Here is a 22,719-nt window from a genome sequence, read left to right on the forward strand (position 1 = left end):
CTCCCGTCCACAATCAAAAGCTCTTACAATGGGCACACGAGCATCAGAACTGGACCTTGGTCTGGTGAGTCCTGTTGCAGACCAGGTACAGCCCTTCATGACAATAGTGTTCCCTGGTGGAAGTGGCCTCATTCAGCAGGATAATGCACCCTGCCACACATTGTTTAGGAATGGTTTGAGGAACATGATAAAGGGTTCAATGTGTTGCTCTGTGGTCATAATGTTTTGGCAGATGTTTCACTTGTTGTAGCATGCAGGTTCTAAGCATGCTTTTATTACATTATGCTTCTCTACAATGGAGAAACATCACAGGTGTGATTCTTGTCTTGTATAATGCCACTTTCAACATCTCACTGGGAGACAGTGTTTACACTTTAAACAATTTCCTGTAGCAATTTCAGTGTAAAATACACTAACTTTAGAGACACTTTAAAAAAGATTTCAGAAATCAGATGTCCTTCTCCCATGACTCCCATGAATATGCTACAACTCTGATGATCCATTCTCTATTGAAAACCTAACAATGCTGAGGCAAACGCAACCTATCAGTGACCCGGATAAGTGTGATTTACAGGCTGGGTTTTTGAGTTGTCTGCCATCAGCCCAAACTAAATGAAATAGATACACTATTCTTTCTTCTTTTCTTTATTGACCATTTGGCCATTTTTTACATATTGAATTTTTTTTTTTTTTGCTATTGTAATGAGGTATGTTATGAGGTATGTTAAGGGAAAACTAAAATACACCACGACACACTTTTGTTTGCTCTGAAAGTTCAATTATGGACACACACACAAACACACACACAGCAACAGGTTTCAGCATCATTACTGTCTTCAGTGTCACATGATCCTTCAGAAATCATTCTAATATGCTGATTTAGTGCTCAAAAAACATTTCTTATTATTATCAATGTTGAAAAACAATAATATTTTTTTGGAAACCATGATTCTTTATTTTTCTTTGATGAATGAAAGGTTCAAAAGAACAGCATGATAGAAATCTTTTGTAACATTATACATATCTTTACTGTCATTTAAATTCATTGCATTTAAATTTAATGCTGTATAAAAATATTAATTTCTTTCAAATGTATTAAAAAAATAAATCAAAAAATCTCACTGACCCCAAACTTGTGAATGGTAGTTTAGTATGGTCTGACATGTTTCTTTCAAATGAGAGATTTGAATGAATTCCCTAAGCACTGGCTATAGTAACAGCAAAGGTGCATAGTCAGTTTTGGAAATGTTTCATGATACATCAGTCATGTTGATGGCTGTATATATAACATAACATAACACCCCTAAGCCGGAGCAACCTAAGCCAACACTAATTTGTTGTGCTATACAAAATTAATTGACAGTTTGGTTTCTGCTTTGGTTTTGAAATTCCCATATATCCCCTAGAAAGGAAAATTAAGCTCCCTGTAATGTATATACTATAGCATGTCATGTTACACTGACACAAATCAACCGCAGATTTATGGCTTTTATATTTCCTCTGGTCATTCAGCTACACAAATCTTGTGAAACTGATATTACACATAAACATTTCATCTGAGTTTGTCACAATAATCTATGTTTGTTAGCCTAGATCTCCTGCTTCTTCTCACATGTTCCTCCAGCACACACACACACACACACACACACACACACACACACACACACACACACACACACACACACACACACACACACACACACACACACACACACACACACACACACACACACACACACACACACACACACACACATTGTGTTTTCATGTTTTATAGGGACTTTCCAAAGACATAATGCTTTTTATACTATACAAACTGAATATTCTATCCCCTTACACTAACCCTACCCTTAAACCTACCCGTCACAGTAAACTTTCTGCATTTTTACGTTTTCAAAAAACCTCACTTAGAATAAATATAAATAATAAATATAAGCTGTTTTCCTGGGGACCAAAAAATTTCACCACAAGGACAAGGATTTCGGATATTGCCATCTTTGTGGGGATCTTTGTCCCCATAATGTAGGGTTCACCAGGACACGGACACACACACACACACACTTGTTGTGTTTTCATGTTTTATGGGGACTTTCCATAGACATAATGATTTTTATACTGTACAGACTGTATATTCTATTCCCTTACACTAACCCTATCCCTAAACCTACCCATCACAGGAAACATTCTGCATTTTTACATTTTCAAACAACATCACTTAGTATGATTTATAAGGTGATTTCCTCATGGGGACCAAAAAATGTCCCCACACGAACAAGGATTTCGGATATTGCCATCCTTGTGGGGACATTTTGTCCCCATAACGTAGGGTTTACCAGGCCACACACACACACACACACACACACACACACACACACACACACACACACACACACACACACACACACACACACACACACACACACACACACACACACACACACACACACACACACACACACACACACACACACACACACACAAACACACACACACACACACACACACACACAGACAGACAGACAGACACACACACACACACAATATTTTTCATAGTTTAGAAGTTCTTCTAAAATCAAATGATCCAATATATTCATTTATAGCTCTATTTCTCCTATATAGGCTACTAAAGCAATTTTAGGTAGAACATCTGAGACAAAGTACTAAAACAAAACATAACCTGAGCTATGAAAGGGCAACCGCTCAGAGTTGTCATATAAGTAGGCCTATGTAATATGATAAATGCCTCTTTTCAATCTGGTAACCTACTTTATTAGTTCATAATAGGGATTAATATAATTGATACTATTTTATTCTTAAGTATTATCTTAAACGAGTGCATAGAACATTTAATGTCTTGTGTATTTGATAACAATAGAACAAGCGATGCTGAACAGCCCATTCACCAGGCAGAGTGCATCTTTGTGTCTATCCTCAAGTGTGTTGATGCGTACCTGTGTGTGTTTTCCTCCAGCGCTGATAGGTCCTCTCTCTCTCTCCCTGACAGAGGGAGGGGGCAAACGTGAACACTCACTACTCGTAGAACAATAAAATACCTGTTGGACGGTAATAGGAAAAAAACCCAGAAAAAAATCCCCAGAACTTAAGCCACAGCCATTACCCTGCAGAAATAGTCAAATCAGGAGAAGAGACTGTGCCCTAAAGGCAGCTGAGCAGAACTAAATTTGAGGCATGGAGTCGAAATATTTACATCTTTCTAACATCATCTTATTGATTATCATCGTGCCACAGGTAAAAATTCTACTTTCTTTATACATAGGCTACAATAAGTTATGGTTTAACTGTGCCTATGCTTGGTGGAAGCAACATAGCACATTAAAAGCACATTGGGATTCTTAATAAATAATTATATATTTTAAAGACAGGTTATTTGTATTGCATAGAACAATAGTCCTCTTTATTATACTTCTGCATGTTTTGTAGTTGTACACACTTTCATGCTGGATAGGAAAAAATAGCTTTGGATCTAAAATCTGTGCTGAGTGATGCTCAAATAAGCTTCCTTGGCCACTAATGGCACATAATACCATATGACAGAGTAATAGTTGCCCCTGAAATAAGCGAGGAAGAATGGATGCTTTCTAACATGTTTTATAGGCTATATTTTAAAAATGATTTGTTGTATTTCTGCTCTTAATTTACAGATATGCACAGCACAAAACGGTAGGAGATCTTCAATATTTGAGGAACTGGATATTTGTAGCATTAAATTATCGTGTTAATACACAATACTAGTAATGGATAGTTAGCCACAAAACTGTCGACATGTCAAATATCAAAATATTAAATTCTCCTTTTCAAAATTGAAAAGGCTACCATTTTGTGGAATGACCGGGTTGTGTCTTGTATTAATAATGCATTTTTAAAAACAGTATTATGGTTATTATGATATCTTTACTGTTTGTCTTCGCGCAGACATCACGTTATCCGTGTTCACCGTCACCTCTAAAAGCATGACGGTGCGCTGGAGCGGACATTCCGGCGCGAGCTCGTACAAAATCACCGCCACGCCGAAAAACTCCCCAGAGCCGTCGGTGTTCGCGCAGTTCAGCGGCAGCACGGTGATGGGCTCCGTCAACTCTTTGTCCCCGAACACTGTGTACAGGATGCGGGTCGAAGCCATGGACAACGCGGTGAACGTGCTCAGCAGCGCTGAAACGGAGGAGATAACAGGTGAGGTGACCTCTGACTTCTGCAAGTCTGTGCCGTTGGACAAGAGCTACCTTGATAAATTACAAATGAAAAATTCTAACTGACACCGATGCAAAAGGCTTTAGCATCAGTGCCCAGTGAGGTGGTCTGATATTTAAGACAGGTGACTTTTTAATTTATCTTTTAAAATAATAAATTAAGTATTCATTTTATTAGATAGCCTACATTTTTCATTTAGTTATATTAAAATCAATCATTTGAATTCCGAATATTATGTTTTAATATTTATATTATTTATTTATTTATTTTTACATAATTTAAGACAAATTAAGTTCTACGTACATTAGAACGTTGAATACGGTCTTGAATATTTATTTATTTATATAAAAGGTGTAACAATATTTACGATTGTGGGAACCACATGTAAAGCCTCAATCTTCATGAAGGGTACTTCACAATTTACTTTATAAATTTTGTATTTCTTTGTTTATTCCATTTATTCATAAAGCACTTTAAGCTGCAAAATATTGTGATAAGTTCTCTCCAAAAAATGTATTAAAATAATTATAATAACAGTGTTTTTTCTACCATCATTATGAACTTAACAATATTTATTTCTAGAAATGAAGCTATTGCTAATTATATATGCTATATATATATATATATATATATATATATATATATTATATATATATATATATATATATATATATATATATATATAATTATTATGTTTTTGTATTGTGTCCCATCAGCTCCCGAGGTTCCCTTTATAGAGCAGGCTTACTCCAAACACAGTGACAGCATCACGGTGGAGTTCGGTCTAGTGATTGGTGCCACCAGCTACATCATCCGGGCAGAGAACGAGGATGGGTTCTTCTCTGAAACCCGGGTGGTAACTTCCCCCGGGACAGTGATCAATCTGCTGCCTTATACCCAATACACCCTCAGCGTGATGTCTGTCAACACTGGGGGAAGGAGTCAGCCTTCTCTATCCATGAACTCTAAGACAGGTAAACTCCAGACTTTAATTAAAACATCTTCTGCTTGATTTAAAAATGCCTTTGATGGCTATCTCATACTTTAAAAAGGGCTAACATCCCTGCTGTTTTGTGGCAGAAACAAAACAGTTTGAACCAGCCTAAGATGGTTGGCTGGTCTTTAAGATGGTAGTCTCTAAACCTGAGGAAACTAGTGTTCAACTGATGACCAGCCAGCTGGTCTCCAAACTGACCAGCTGAAACAATGTAATAGAGACCCGAGCGGTCACAAGGAGAATCACACCAGGCATCCGTTTAAAGGTCATTCCAAAAGAAGTTTAATACTTTAAAGGCAAGGAAGTGCAAAAGGTCCATACAACAGTGGATAAGAGCAAAAATAAAAACAAAGGTTACAAAAACAGGTACTAAAACTAGCACCAGCTTCATGCTCAAGCAACATTAACAACCTTTGCATCAAGCCCCAAACCACTCTCTGTTCCTCCTGCCTCACTTCTGAACACTTAAATGCACAATTTTCCCGCCTTAATTCCCGTTAATTGGAACATACCATTTTCTGTAAAACTAACTCTTGTCTCTCTATACATTTCAGCAAGTTCCCTCAATGATAGTTAAGACAAATAGTTTAAAAACAATCAATAAATACAACATACAGGCAAGAGAAAAACAAATATTGTCATTTGCACAAGTTACAACTGATATTTCCTAAATTAGTTAAAATGAGCATTTCCCGCCACCAACCAGGATGTGCACATCCCTAGAGTTTAGGCCCACTCCTCTAACCACAGGAAATGAAACCGTAAAACTCCACATGAACAATTACAATATATGCATGATCTGAAGAACCATAAGGACACGGTTTTGAGGGATGGAGAAGCAACACTGACTCTTTATCACAAACAACCAGCCCAAAACCCTCGAAACCATTAAACCAGACCAGACATTTTCATTTAAAGTTCATTTACTTAAGATCACACATCGTAGAAAAGAATGAAAACTGAGCCCTACTCCCAGTTTGGTCGACAATGAGTTGGTATTTAAAACCTGTAACAATAACACAGTATTGTTTACTCCAGCTATTGTGCAGAGTTGGTTCCTCTGGCTTCTACCAACTGTTGACAGTAACTGCATCTTTAGATTTATACCCAAAACTGTATGAAAAGATAAACCATGAGAACTAGGCTGTCGCCTTTCCCCAAGGAACGGCTTGACGTAACATAAGAAGGACCGATTTCATAAAGTTTCACATATAACAACAGAACATTCTCTCTATCCCATTTCACCTTACAGACACACTGAAGGTTATTTCCATCTCAACATCACATATCTGTCCCTATCAGACATTTATACTATACTCATTTTAAATGTAATAATATATTTTATCAAAAAAGATTATCATTGGCACATATCAATAAACTAATTTGACTAATGGTTCATAATTTAGTGTATTAATTGGGTCATTTGTTTCCAGCTGTAATGATTGAAACTCACCACCAGAGGCAGTAGCTGCTTAGTCTTCCTGTGCTTATGCTCTCAGACTGTTTCCATTCCTTCGGTCCAGCTGTTAAAAATATTGATTTATTTTTTCTCTCTCTCAGTGGTGGTGGCCCCAGATCTGCATTCCAGCTCCCCCAGCAGTGACACCATTGTGATAAACTGGAATCCAGTGAACAATGCAGTGTTATACACCTTGGTCATGATCAAGGAGGGTTCCGACACGCGGGTCAGACGCAACACGTCTGAGACCAACATGACCTTCAGTGACCTTCAGCCTGGCACCACCTACTCCATCAAGGGCAATGCCTGGGATCCTGATGGTAACCAAGGAGACGACATCACCATCAGCCAAATCACACGTGAGGACTCGTTTATAGTCTTTTGAACAGGGTATATTCCTAATAAGCTGCTTAGATCTTTTAATTGAAAGAAGCCTGTTCACACCAAGGACGATAAAAATAATAATAAATATATAGTTGTAAAAATCGTCAAAAAAAAAAAAAAATAGCACAGACCACAATGGCAACTATAACTGCACGATTCAGTTGGACTCACTTTCAGAACGATTTTTTTTCCAGCTGATAAACAATCAAAATATTGGCAGCCAATCAGAATCCTGCTTAAAAGAGCTTGAGCATTTAACGTGACAGATGACAAAACTGCACCACACGCTTATAATAAACAGAAAGTTATCGTGTGCTGGTGTGGATACTTATAAAGTTATCATTATAGTTATCCTTCTTGGTGTGAACAGGCCTTTAGTTTCCTACAGCCGCCATGTTGAGCATTACAAATTTTCCTATTTAGTTTTTAAAGGGAAAAACAAAGATTTTTAGAAAAAGAATCCATCTCCGTGAATCCATATAATGCAAGTGTATGGATTTCTCAAAGCTGACGCTTCAAAAACAAACATGGCATTAATCCATAAGAACCCAGTTCAATTCGTATGTGTGAGAAAAATTCTAATATTTCAAACTTTTTAAACTCTAAACCATTGCTTTGCATCGCATCGTAATCATCACTTCTCGCGTGTGTTTCACAAATTCACGCTCTACAACATTGTAGTTTACGTGACGTCAAGCGCAAACTCATGAAATACCGCTTGACAGTTGGCCAGAAGCGATGGTTTATAGTAGGAAAAGGTTCAAATATTAGTATTTGTCTCACACAAATTGTTTTCACTTCAGAAGACATTGATTCATCAACTGGGTTGGTATGGATTACCGTCGTGTTCGTTTTGTGTGGCTTTTGAAGCGTCAACTTTTTTAACCCATTCACTTTGATTTTATCTGGGATAGCATGAGTGTGAGTTTTCATTTTTGTGTGAAGAGTGTCCCTTTAACCAAAGTGTTCTGTCTGACTCTATGTACCAGATAAGCTCTGTAAAGTTAATACAATGATGAATCAAACCTTAAATGTACAACTCTTCTTTCTCTGTTCCACTCTCTACAGGTCCTTCTGTCCCAGGAGATGTGGTGGTTCAGCTGACGCCAGGTCGCTCTCTCGATCTGGCGGTGTATTGGCAGTCAGTCCACGGGGCCGACACATACACTGCTGTGAGCTCCACAGGCCAGAACTGCAGCTCCTCATACCTCTACTGCATAATCAGTCCTCTCAACTGCAGCCAGAACCACACCATCACCCTCGTAGCATCCAACCAGGCCGGAAGCAGTGACCCTTCAAACCCAGAGGACCTTCTGACCTGTATATTTTACTCACACATGAATGCACACATGAAAAACCACACATACACATTAATATAGAGTTGTGCGGTTGGTTGTCATCTTCTTTGAATCATTTTCAGTCCCATGTCCTCCTGACTCGGTCTGGATTGAGGAGGTGACCACAGGGAACTGCTCCGTCATGTGGTCTGAGGTTCCGTGGGTGAATTACTACATCGCCTACGTGAAGAGCGATGATGGCTTAGAGGAAAACTGCAACACCACCGGCAGGGCCTGCTACTTCCAGTGCAAGTGCGGATACACGTACCTCTCGACCGTATTCGCTTACAACCAGGCCGGCTCCAGTCCACCAGGACAAATAGTCAACTATACTACAAGTTTGTACTTTACACTGACAGATTTGCATTTATATATATATATATATATATATATACCATTTAAAAGTTTAAGGTCAGCAAGTTTTTTTCTAATGAAATTTATACTTTTTTCAGCAAAGTACAAAAAAAACTTTTATTCTGCATTAAATTTATCAAAAGTGACAGTAAATATATAAAAAATGTTGCAAAAGTTTTCTATTTCAAATGAATGCTGTTCTTTTGAACTTTCTATTCATCAGTGAATGTAGGGCTGGGCGATAAAACGATAACGATAATTATCGCGATATAATTTTTCTCGATAAAACGATATCAAGAGGTCGATAAATGTTCGATAATGTGTATGCGCCAAAAGTGGAACGAAACTCATTTGAACCGCGCGCGCCTCACGGACTGTTTATCCGCTCGGCTCAAAGTCCAAATGGCAGCGCGAGCTCACTAGAGCAGACGAGTTTACTCTGATCGTCTCGCTCACGAGATCCAGTGAGAAGCGCTTAAGTTCAGCTAAGAACACAAATGTCCAGTTTAAATCAGTTCAAAGGCAGATGAAACACCGCTGACAAACAGGAGAAACACTGCGCAGCGAAACAGTCAGAATCTGAATTGATACTGAATCCATTTAGCCTACCATGGATTTACTGTAACGTTAGCCTAGTAATATTAACTGCACCATGAAATGTGGGATATACATATTGAATTGTATAATATTATTAATGTAGACAATGTATTAAATGACTAATGGAATATAATTACAGTATTTAATAATGTATTTAACTGTTAGGCTACTGTTTTTCATACAAATACCATAGAAACCATAGTTACATTTTGCCATGATAGTGAGGTGCTATAGGCTGTACAGTGGTGGGCCACCAAGGCCTTCTCTGCTGGCCTAAACACTATCAGAATCACTGACTTGCACTTTAATGTATTTTATTGTATGAATGAGTATTAAATTATTTCCAATAGTCCATTCTCTTAAATAGCTTTTCTCTTGGTTGCGCTGCTTCCTGTGTATATTTATTTTAGCGCTTTTATCCAATCATATTTCAGCCATCATGTGTTGCCAGGGTCAAATAAATCTGCCTTCAGGCCTTCAGAATCGACAGTGCGGGCGCCTGTAACTTAAAGGGATAGTTCGGCCAAAAATGATATTTAACACATGCATTACTCACCCTCAAGCCGTTCGAGATGCATATGTCAATCTTGTTTCAGACGAACACATTTTCAGTTATTTTAGAAAATGTCTTAGACCCTTCAGTGGATATAATGTGAAGCAATGGGGTCCACCTCCTTCAAGTCCCAAAATGTGCATACATCCTTCACAAAAGTAATCCATCCGGCTCCAGGGGGATAAACGAAGGCCTTCTGAGGGTAATCCGTGCGGTTTTGTCGTAAAAATATACATATTTAAAACTTTATAAATGAAAATATCTGACTTCCGGCAACGATCGACGCGCGTTCACGGGTGAACTGAGTGTAGTTTTGTTTTGCTCTGCACTCTGGCTGCGCAGGCGCATTCGTTCTACGTCACGCCGGTTCCTACGCTACGTCATACTCGTACGCCGACTTCCATCACCCGTGAACGCGCGTCGATCGTTGCCGGAAGTCAGATATTTTCATTTATAAAGTTTTAAATATGTATATTTTTACGACAAAACCGCACGGATTACCCTCAGAAGGCCTTCGTTTATCCCCCTGGAGCCGGATGGATTACTTCTGTGAAGGATGTATGCACATTTTGGGACTTGAAGGAGGTGGACCCCATTGCTTTACATTATATCCACTGAAGGGTCTAAGACATTTTCTAAAATAACTGAAAATGTGTTCGTCTGAAACAAGATTGACATATGCATCTCGAACGGCTTGAGGGTGAGTAATGCATGTGTTAAATATCATTTTTGGCCGAACTATCCCTTTAAAATGAATGGCAATGAAACTGTTGCTTTAACCAATCAGATAATCAGTCAGATTTAATCAGCCAATCAGATTTCGAGTTGACTGCACCGGGGCCATCTAGCATGCGTACAATGACGTCGGCATTCTCACGTCCTTTGATTGGATGGTCAGACCGTGTACTACTATTACTGGTAGTCAGAGCTAGCTAACCACATCTGTAACGAACTAAACTAAAATATATTCCTGTAGATTTAATAGTTTTTCAACCCACAAATGAATGTTTCTTTCATTCCTCGACCACCAGCAGGTTCAAACCTACCGGAAAAAATCCCTTATTCAGCTTTTTAATACGCAGAGTCACGGAACTTTATCGATCTGTCCGGGGTAAGAACAGAACTGACTGTAAATGCCAGGACTGATTTTAAAGGCAAAAGTCCCGCTGATCTCATTGATATCGTTCAAAAATCTGCGTGAGTGCTTGTGTCAGCTGTAACGTCGTCATGTTTTGAGGTGTTTTCCCTGTTTAACTTACTGCTTCTGTCGAGCAGACACTCTCAGCACTAAAGCGAATTAAAACTTATGCCAGAAATACGACGGGACAGATTCGACTTTCAGCACATTAGCCTCGATGGCGATAGAAAAGGTTGTTGGGACTGAAACGCACAGACAACCTGTACAACCAAGTAATTTAAGTCTTTTTGAGGAAAGAAATTAGGATGGATTTGTGTAAAAAAAAAAAAATCAGTAGTTTTGGAGAGTATAATGCATTTTTTGCCCCGGTTTTTGTCCGTGGTGAATATGATTTTCATCCTAATTTTTCTTGTAAATTTATGATCGAAGCAACTTCTTTTTTCAAACATTAATACTATTGTAACCATTTAAGGATAAGAAAAGGGAGGATCCGCAAGAACCATTGTACACTAACACAAAAGCCGAACTCACTCGCTCATTTCTCTCTACCCGGCCTTTCCCGTACTCACCGCAATTAACCCTATAACTGCCGGTGCAAAATAAAAACAGGAATTCACAACAATTATAGAGAGTATGTGCGTGCGCTGCTACACTATTAAAAGTTATTAATTCAGGTTGGACATCACTGAAGGCCTAGGTGTGAAATGCACGGCCCGCCACTGAGGCTGTACCTGGCTTTATCTGTGGTTATCGTGATCTAAATGCATGATACTGGATGACCAATGGTTAATTTTAATAAAGCTCAAACAGTCAGAATATTACATTTTACCAAATAAAAATGTGGTCCTTAAATAATTTTTTTTTAAAAAAACAGATGTTACTGTTTTTGTTAATGAACATAAATTTAACATAGTAGCATTAGCTTGAGTTAGGATGTAGATTTACTGTCAACTCACTGTCAAATATGCATTTCGAGACAAAACATGTCATTTGAATATTGCAGCCTGCACTGCAAACTGTGCTGAAGAAATATTTTTCTTTCAGATATTTATTTTGTTAAGGAAAAATGACAAATGTTTGAATGTTCTACCTCAGATTTTTAAAACCACAACGCTCTGGTTTATACAACTTTCACTTAGGAGCAAAAATCTGCCTTTAAACTTGAAAGAAATAAAGATTTGACATTTATCGTGATAATTATCGATATCGACTGATATAACAAAAAATATCGTGATACATTTTTTTGGCCATATCGCCCAGCCCTAAGTGAATGCTTGAATATCCACAGAAATATTAAGCAGCACAGCTGTTTTCAACATTGATAATTATAAGAAATGTTTCTTGGACATCAAATCAGCATATTAGAATGATTTCTGAAGGATCATGTGACACTGAAGACTGGAGTGACACATGATGCTGAAAATTACGCTTTGCTGTGATAGGAATAAATTACATTTTAAAATATATTGAAATAGAAAACAGTTATATTAAATTGTAATAATATTTCACAATTTATTTTTGATCATATTAATGCAGCCTTGGTGAGCATAAGAGACATCTTTCAAAAACATAAAAAAAACTTACCGACCCCAAACTTACATATTATGTGTATAATATAGATATAAAAGTCATAAGACATACAGTACACACACTAATATTTACATTTTATGTAAAAGTTTTGCTATACAAATAAATTCAAGTATGAGAAACTTCTCTCTCTCTCTGTGTCCTCAGTCCCGTGCTGTCCAGAGGATGTGTCCGTGTCACTGATCTCCACAGAAACTTTAGAGATCTCATGGTCAGCCGTTCGAGGAGCTGAGTTATACGAGACGATCGCTGCAGACGGAAGCGAAAGGATCCACTGCAACGACACGGCTCCTGTGTGCGCGCTCTCTGATCTCACCTGCGACAGTCTGTACAGCGTGGTGGTGCGGCCCTGCAGTGAGATACAAGGATGCAACAACACCTGTAGTGCACATACACGCCGGACAGGTACACACACACACACAAACGCACGCCGGACAGGTACACACACACAAACGCACGTGAGCCCACAAAATACTAGTGTGATATATGCCACATACAGTACAAAACACTACCATGGTAATACCATGTTTTGTTGTGCATTTATACATAGTAGTACCATGGTATTTTTTGGAAATACTTTGAGTATCATGTAAATACAATACAATACAATACAAATATTATTATTATTAAATGAATTATTGTAATTATTGTAATAATTCTACTCAAAGTATTTCCAAAAATACCATGGTATAATAATTATTATTATTGTATTTACATGTTGCTCAAAATATTTCCAAAATACCATGTTGTAAAAATAATATGTATTAGTATTGACATTTATATTAATATTAAGAATATTTGTTTTTTACATATAGTGCCTTTAAAAGTAAATTCTCAATGCACTTTACATAAGTAAAAAATAAAAGATACTAGTGTGCACAATGCCATATTCGAAAAAGTACCATGGTAATAGCTTTGTTTTGTTGTACATTTGCTATAGCAGTACCATGGTATATTTTGAACCATGTATATAAAATAATAATGATAATTATTATTGTTTTTTTTCCTTAATTTTTTTTAATATAATTTTTTATTGTGTTCACACAGTGTACTTTCAAAAATACCATGTTGTAATAATAACTTTTTATTATTTTTATAAATATAAATAATATTTGTTTTTCTATATTAGCTTTTTTAAGCACTTTACATTAGAAAACAAAAGGACAAAAGACTAGATAAGAAATTAAATATAATAAAGAATAATTTTTAAAATTATAAACAATAAATATAAATACATTCAAGTTAAAGGCTTTCCCAGAAAAAAAAAATCATGTAATGAAATTAAAAGCTCTGACAGATAATGTGCAACCAAACCATGCAAAGCCTTATAAAATGGCACATTCATTTCAGTAACATGGTATATTTCAAAGTACCGCCATAATATGTGATACCATCACTGTTACATGTAATGCATTTTTGTCTTTCAGCTCCCTGTGCCCCTGTGATCCTCAATGTGACTCAGGTGAACTCTTCCACTGTGGAGGTGTTCTGGACAGCTACAAACACTCAGGCCAACTACAGCGTGATCGCCACGGGTCACACCGACTCACTCACTTACTCGTCCAGCGGCACTTCCTGTTACATCAGCGTGTCCTGTGGATCCATATATGAGGTCAGCGCCTACGCCACCACTGCAGCAGGACAGAGTCTTCCCAGCTACTCCATTCCCCTGGAAACAGGTGCAGTAATGAAGATGGAAAACATCTGGAGACAGATGTTTATAGTTGAAAATGGTGAAGCGATATAAATATGCACCATCTCTCTCTCTCCAGGACCCTGTTGTCCAGAAACTCTGACTGTTGAACAGGTGACCCAGTCCATGACGAACGTCACTTGGTCGCCTGCCACAGGGGCGCAGTCCTATGTCACGTCTTTGACGTCCCCCAGAGGTCATGCCAAATGTCACAGCATGGACACCCACTGCCTGTTGGGATGCATCACATGTGGCACAAGCTACAATGTGTCGCTGGAGGCCTTCAGCATGACTGGACATAAAACAGAGTGCAGATACCATGGTTTCTCCTCAAGTGAGTTGAGTGCATTTGTTATGTCTGTCATCATGAGAAACTACATGAACGGTTAATGGTCATTAACTTTTGCAGGAGCTTTTGATTCAGCCTGGTGTCCTTTTTTTACTGATTTATATTTTAAAACCCAACAGACTTGAAAAGTTTATTTATATAGCACTTTTCCAAACAAATCAATGCAGTTCAAAGTGCTTTACAGACAAAAAAAAAAGCAATAGATAGTATATAATTTTTTTAATAAAAAAGACCCATTAAAATACAAGAATGAGAATAAAGTTAACAAGGATTAAAATATAAAATAAATAACCAAAAAAGAAAAAAAAAAGAAACATATAATATCAAAATATATAAAAGCATTATAAGACATTACAGGAAGGCCAGACAAAAAAAAAAGTATTTTTAAATAATTATGAATATCATAAATATCAATGATATTTATAAATATATTGATATTTGTTTTTATATATAGCACTATTAAAGGTAGCTTCTCAATGCACTTTACATAAGAAAGTAAAATTTTGAATTAATAATCAGTTTTCCTAATAAATAAAAAAATCTGTTGGGGTATAAAGAATTAAAAGTTCTGGCAGATTATGTGACAGATTATCTAATGTCTGATTTAAAGTGATATTTAAAATTGAAAATACATGACTAGATAAATTAATAAGACTTGCATCTTATGGGTCTCATTCAGGAAACGCAACAAAAATACATAAAAAAAACAAGACAGTAGTGTGCATATACAGTAGTATCCCATATACAAAAAAGTAAATCAATTCTACAAAAAAAACGTCACATTCAATTCAACCTTGTCTTCAACCATACAAGAGATAGTTCACCCAGAAATTTAAATTCTGTCATCATTTCCTCACCCTCAAGTTGTTCTGAACAATCTTGGTGAGTAAATGATGACAGAATCGTTATTTTTGAGTGAACCATTAAATAATGGTTTTATGAATGATTTATGCAGTTCAGAGACTTGGAACAAGTAAGTGCTCTTAATTTCTGCACCTTCCTCTTTCCCATCTCATTTTCTTCAGGTGCGTGTTGTCCATCCAGCGTGAAACTCTACCGCATGGCGAACAACACTCTGCGTGTGTACTGGCGCTCTTCTCCCGGCCTGTACAACTACACAGCCGACCTGTACGGCACCAGCTCGAACTACACCTGCAGCACGACACAAGGGGCTACCGCATGTGACGTCTCCAACATCATGTGTGGACAAGTGTACACCGTCGTGGTCGCTCCCTTAACACAGGAGGGTTCCAAGGTCACGTTCTGCCCCAGAAAACACTACTCAGGTACAAAAAGATGTTGGTTGATTTTCCAAAGACCTAGAAAATCTTTGTAAATGAAAAATATATTTTAATACTGCATAATGCTTATATATAGTTTAAAATATTTTTTGTATAAATTGCGTTTATGCATGTCAGACGCTTTTATCCAAAGCGACTCAAGGAATTATATATTGCATTCAAGGAACACATTTTACCGGTTCTCGAACCCATGACCTTGACTTTGCTAGCGCTTGAGCTACAGTAAGGCACTTCAAATCAGGAAAATGAAGGCTAGAGGCTACAGTATATGGACTGATTTCCATGTTTCCTTGTCTTTCAGTATCCTGCTCTGGAAACACAGTGGGAATGGGTGTGTATTCTCATTTGAAACTTATCTAGGACCATTTTTTTTTTCTTTGTCAAATATTTTTATTTTATTTTAAACACATTTAAATTGAACAAACAAGAACAAAGCTCAGCACAACATAGATCTGGACAATATTCAGGACATATGACACAATACAAATACAAATGGCTAATCTATAGCGATACTATTCAATATAGATGCAATGGTGGAGTTAGTGAAGCGAAGATAAGGAGTCCAAATCTTTAAGAAACGTCCTTTTGTAGAATGGAGAAGGCAAGTTAAGTATTCCAAAGGAAAAAGCTCCATGATGAGTTTATGCCAAGATGTTTTAGAAGGAGGTTTGTCGTTGATCCATGACAGGAAAATGTTCTTGCGTGCAGCATAGGTGAGGATATCATATAGTCTGCCTGAACCAGGACTGATTTTATTCTCTCTATATCCCAAGAGCAGCGAGACAGGATCACAGGCCAAAGCAGTTCCAAATATAGCGCTCATATCTTTCAGAACATCATGCCAGTATAACTGAATTTTAGGACAGTACCAAACACAATGAGTATATGTACCCACCGCTGATTTGCATTTAAGGCAATCAGGAGAGGTTTGAGGATACATTTTATGTCTTTTGCTAGGAGATATTTGCAGTCTGTGAATGATTTTAAACTGTAACAACCTGGCGCGATTACAGATAGATATCCGTTTTGTTTGATTACAAATGACATCCCACTTCTCCTTATCAATAACTACACCCAATTCAGTTTGCCATGTTAGTGCTACGTCTGAGACTGCCAGTATGACAGATGTCTGATTAAGCACATTATAAAAGGAGGTAATCACCTTCTTAACTGGACATTTGAGCAATAATTTCTCTATTGGAGATAAAGAGGCTTCAGAAACAAATGTAGTTTTTTTAAATATAAAATCTCGAACTTGGAGATATCTAAAGAAATTAGAGCCAGGGAGGCTATATTTAGCCTGAATTTGTTCAAATGAGGATAAGGAGGGCCCCACAAACAAATCACACATCTTTTTAATTCCTTGACGTGTCCAAATATCATAACCTATATCTGTCATGCCTGGCTCGAAGTCAGGGTTTCCTTGTATTGGGGAAAGCAAAGGAGTCAGTAAAGATCTCCCCTCCAACTTGCGCACTGCAAACCATGCTTTAACAGTATTAACAACTATAGGATTGTTATTGCACAAAGTCCTTACAGATTTTATATTCTTACACGACAAAAGACCGAGCAATGAACAGTGAGTATGTAACTTTTCTAGACATAACCAGACAGAGGTGGGATCCTCCTTCACCCATTCGGCTACAAAGGACCATATATTTTTATAAAAAATTAACAAAATGTATTAACATTTTTTTTAAATATACGCAAGCTCTCCTAAGCATGTTCCTTATGACTCAGTGCTACATAACTGCTCTTATGTGTATCTGCAGTGATCTATCGAGGCCGGAGGAGTGTGGACTAGAACCCCATTGTGAGTGATCGCACATTAATTATGACTGAACGTTTACATTTACTGTCATCACTAGTAAACACACACACACACACACAGATGCAGAGCCTCATGGGACAGATTTACCCAGGGCACTTGAAACTGGAGGCCTTTGTGTCCACCGTAAGATAAAGCATATCATGTCAACGTGGACATCTCAGAAAGGTTTATTGCTGTACAGTTGGTGACAATAAAATATGACACTTGCACTCTTGAGAATCCAGATGTGCATCTTAGTTGAAACATTTTCAGATACGACAGAGGACTTGTTACTTCACTTGAAACATTTAAGAAGCTAATTAAAAAAAGATATATATATATACATAAATAAATATATATACATACAGATATATGCATATACTTAAGTATATTTTTTAAAAGTAAAAGTATATGAAAAAAGTTTTTATACTACCTTTAATTGATGGTGATTTGAAAATTATATGAATCATATTTGTATCCACATAGGATCACTCTCAATACTGTATAGTAATGAGAAAATTTTTAAATATGAGAATGATCGAGAATGAGAATTATATATATATACACAGTATACTGTACATAACTGTTATATATACTGTTTGTGTGTGTGGTTAAATGAAACAAAAGAGTTATGGGAATGTTGCAGGATTATGTACTTGACATGAATGATGTTTAGGCCATATACATTTCAGTGTGTTTATGATCAAAGTTGGACCGCCCACAAATGTCCGGTTCTCATGTCTTTTTGTCTTCTGTTAAAGAGCACAGATGAAAGCAGATGGAGCTCTGACGTCATCAACGCTTTCTCTTCTCACCGCATTCATCTGGCCACATTTGCCAGAAATAGCTAACAATTGGCTCAATGTGAAAATGTAATTGCATCTTTAAGAACTTTCAAAAGTGAATACAAAAATATAGATTTCAATCAAATTGTTAACCATTTCTAAATGTCATATTTTATATACAGTATACACTTTCTTTTTTATTTTGATGTTTTGCATTTATACTGTAATTTCCTAATATCCATGGCATGCCATGAAGCCCAAATGATTATATGTCCAGAAAAAAGTAATATCATAATGTCACAAGAAAAATCGATGGCACAAGTTAAAAATGTCTAAATGTTTGTTAATGTTTATGTTTGCTAAATGTATGTTAAAGAGATGATTCAAACAACACATTAAGCATTTGTAGGAAGTCCCCTAAGCAGCAAGCCTCCAAAGGAGTGGACCAGTGTCATGTGTGTTATATACAGGGCGGACCTCTTCTGAAGAAGGTTATTGAGAAATATGAACAGCACAAGTTTCAGGTTCAGTGTCCGCCCCAGGTCATATGTCTCCTTTGGATGATATATTACATTGAATTTGCATAATAAACAGCATGAAGCATTACGTATTGAGAATATTTTTTTTATTAACATTAAAAATGTTATTTTTAATAACATTTAAAATAATGTTATTATTTTAACATTAAAATAATGTTATTATTTTAACATTAAAATAATGTTAAAATAATAACATTATATCCCCCCCCCCCCCCCCCCGGAAATAGCCTAATTTTACAACTATTTATATATTTACTTTATGTACGTTTTAGGGCTGCTAACCTAACGCGTTAATTCTTTAGACTGACTAAATATGTTTAACAAAATTACATTTATTAAACACAGTTAATGCATGAAAAATTTGACAATACAGCAGTGTTGTTCCGTTCTGTTCTGTTTCTAAAGACTAGTCTGAACAGTCAGAACTTTTCAAGAACACCACAAAAGATTTCCACACATACAACACATTTATCAGTTGATGATGCAGAAACTTTTCTGTGTTTGTGATGAAGATAGACATGAGAGACTGTATATCTTTGTATATATCTAATAGCACATCTATTTATAAATGAAATCCAGATGGGAAACTTTATCATTTAGGCAGCAAAATCGCTCAAAGACATGGCATCACACACAAAACACAGCTACGTCACGAACATATTGTTCTTGAGTTGTCATCATCTCCATCATGAAAACCAACACACCAGAAGAAGATATTATATTCTCTTGCATAACACCATATTTAGTGGCACTTGCTAAGATCCGCATCACTAGTTGATTTGAACACACCCCAAACCATAAATGTTAAACTTCAGTAAACTTTCATCCTGCACCAGCTGGAAATCTATTAATGATCAAATAAAACCAGATATTTCCAAGAAAACAAGATCTTGACCAAAATGTATGCACCTCTTGATGGAAATAACATCACAACATTTATTTCCATCAAGAGGTGCACCAAATTTTGGTCGAGATCTTGTATTGACAATGCAAGAGTCCATCTCCTCCAGCACATCCCAAAGACTTTCACTGAATTTAAAGTAACACTGTGTAGTTTTTCAACCTTCATAATATATTTCCAAGACCCTTGTGATGGTACATCGACTTACAATAGGTTCAATGACACGTCTGCCATAGCCTGACGTGGTCTGTATCGCTTTTACTTGCACTATGTAACTTTGGGTTTCGGGTTGGTACCGGAGCACAAAAAGAACTACAAAATTCGACTGCTTTACGGCATACGTCACTTCCCCCACCACTTCCTCAAATTGTCTGTGGCCATTGCAGACATCCCAAGTCTCCCGGGATAGCGTCTCCCTGATGCCCGCAAATTAGTTCATTGGGATGTCTGCCATTGTTGATTCCAAATCCGGTGCTGGATAAACAGCGTGCGTGCGCGTGTGACAGTAGGCTGCGGTAGGCTACATTATTTACGAAAGCGGTAATGGACAATTCCGCTTCCAACCTGTAGGGCGACCGCAGAGGAAAAGTTCCTTGGTGTTGCTTTAAGGTCTGGATTCAGAGGTGCCAATTCATGTGTGAAAATGATTCTTCATGCTCCCTCCCAGTCCCAACCATTCTTTCACAATTTGAGCCTGATGAATCTTGACATTGTTATCCTGGAATATGGCCATGATGCATTTCTACATGGTTAAGAAATGAAAAGCTACACACTCCATCAATTAAGGTTAGACAAACTGGTGCCAAACATATAACAGGCTAGAAACATAATTATCACTGCAATAATGATCCAGTAACAGACTCATTTGCCTATTTTAACCCAAGCATTTGCCTATTTTAACCCAAAAAGAGACTATTTTTTTGGCAGGGGAGTGTAGATTTTTACATTTTCTGAAGAAATTTTAAGTGGAGCTGCATGAAAAATTCCATCCTATAGCATATTGTTTTGGCTGTTATAGTCCACCAGGAGGAAAGTTTAATTTTAAAAGCACACATCTGTGCAAGAAGTCACCTGATTTGAGGCATCAAATCATCACAAACATGCTGCACATCCTCAGTTTAATACTTTTTGGGTTAGTTAAATGATGTGAACAACAGTAGAAAATTGTCAAAACAACATATTCGGATAAACTAATGAAATAGTGAAATATTGGATAAAAGTGTCAGCCAAATGCATAAATATATCAAATTCCTGCAGCATTTGGGCAGAATTAGACCTGTCATGTCTTACATGAACACAAAAACATGTTTTAAACGTGAGCAAAGTATCACTTCTGATAGAAAAGATTTGTCAAACACGTGTAATACAATGATGACACCGATAATCCCATGGGAAAGAATCTTGATAACGCCTACAATAGCAGGTAAATAAATACTTTTAGATTTTGTTTCTCCGAGAAAGCAAAGACATTAAATAGAGAACATTTATGCCTCCTGTTTATGTTTTTCTTCTGAGCAAATGGCCCCACTTATCTCACGTGTCTCTTAAATGAATCTCAACAATGTTCCAAACTGTCTCAAAAGTTCTGTCATGACAACTCTCTGAGAGATTGGCATGGTAATGGTAATGGATTTGGCGATGTTAATGTTTTTGGACTTGGCGGAATAGATCTGCTACACTGCTGCAGAGCAAGTATTGTGACTTGCTATACTGCCAATGCATTCACTGGCATTGCTGTGAGCACGTAAGACATGCTCAGTTGGAGATCTACACAGGTGGAGCTGGGGAAGGTGGAGGGTTTCTTAAGTGCGCTGCATGCTAACAGCAACACTACCGGTATTTGAATATTGAGCCGTAGCTTATTGGCCGCTGATGCAACAGCAACCAATCAGCTGCGCTATGTAGATGACGATGTGATCGCTACCAAATGAGTTAAAGACCTATATCAGCCTGCGCCATCTAGAGTTTCATGCCAGAACTTGGTATATGTTTTCAATTTTTAACATTTCTCATATATCTCTTCTATGACCAAAAGACATTAATAATAGCAATTAAATGATATCCCTATACTCTATGTCTACACATGTCTTGTTCTTTTCAATTCTTTCTCCCAACGAATTTCGGTCAATAATCTATACAGTCATCGAGTCAATACTTCAGACATACCTGAAAACTTCAAGTTTCCCAAACAAGAAGCGGGCCTGTGTAATAAAGCTTCTTCTGCAATGTTCTGAAGGACAACGAAAGTATGATGGGTGAGGTTTGTTCAAAGTTAAATGTTTTATTGATATGCAACATATTCAACATTACTTAGATCCAGCCTAACCTTTCCTTATAATCATGAAGGAGTATTTCCTATACTTCCTGTTTAACTCTGAATCAAGTTCCTTCTCCGATGTGCTTCCACAGAAGACCTTAAAGGGATACTCCACCCAAAAATGAAAATTCTGTCATCATTTACTCACCCTCAGTTGTTGCAAACCTGTATGAGTTTCTTTCTTCTGCTGAACACAAAGGAAGATATTTTGAAGAACGATTGGAACCAAACAGTTGTTTGGCACCATTGACTTCCATAGTAGAAAAAAAAAATACTATGGAAGTCAATGGTGCCAAAGTTCCAATCGTTCTTCAAAATATCTTCCTTTGTGTTCAACAGAAGAAAGAAACTCATACAGGTTTGCAACAACTTGAGGGTGAGTAAATGATGACAGAATTTTCATTTTTGG

General features: G+C 37.1%; 1 protein-coding gene across 1 annotated transcript; it reads left to right on the plus strand.

Moving 5' to 3' along the window:
• Positions 1-3,096: 3,096 nt before the first annotated feature.
• fndc7a (fibronectin type III domain containing 7a) lies at positions 3,097-18,568 on the plus strand. Its single transcript, XM_056260353.1, has 14 exons — positions 3,097-3,249; positions 3,663-3,681; positions 3,934-4,191; positions 4,926-5,183; positions 6,767-7,024; positions 8,118-8,369; positions 8,470-8,724; positions 12,763-13,020; positions 14,043-14,294; positions 14,388-14,642; positions 15,683-15,943; positions 16,260-16,289; positions 17,731-17,771; positions 18,530-18,568. The coding sequence occupies exons 1-13, from the start codon at positions 3,190-3,192 to the stop codon at positions 17,760-17,762; spliced, it is 2,448 nt and encodes an 815-aa protein (XP_056116328.1). The 5' UTR covers positions 3,097-3,189; the 3' UTR covers positions 17,763-17,771; positions 18,530-18,568.
• The last annotated feature ends 4,151 nt before the right edge of the window (positions 18,569-22,719 follow it).

The sequence above is a fragment of the Rhinichthys klamathensis genome, unplaced genomic scaffold (assembly GCF_029890125.1).
Source record: "Rhinichthys klamathensis goyatoka isolate OS25496 unplaced genomic scaffold, OSU_Roscu_1.1 h1tg000008l_1, whole genome shotgun sequence".
In the NCBI taxonomy this organism is placed as follows: Eukaryota; Metazoa; Chordata; class Actinopteri; order Cypriniformes; family Leuciscidae; genus Rhinichthys; species Rhinichthys klamathensis.

Excerpts from the sequence above, each read along its gene's own strand:
- fndc7a (XM_056260353.1), top strand. The coding sequence starts at position 3,190 with ATGGAGTCGAAATATTTACATCTTTCTAACATCATCTTATTGATTATC. Across the intron at positions 7,025-8,117 it reads CACCATCAGCCAAATCACAC|GTCCTTCTGTCCCAGGAGAT; the intron begins GTGAGGACTCGT and ends CACTCTCTACAG. Across the intron at positions 15,944-16,259 it reads CCCCAGAAAACACTACTCAG|TATCCTGCTCTGGAAACACA; the intron begins GTACAAAAAGAT and ends CTTGTCTTTCAG.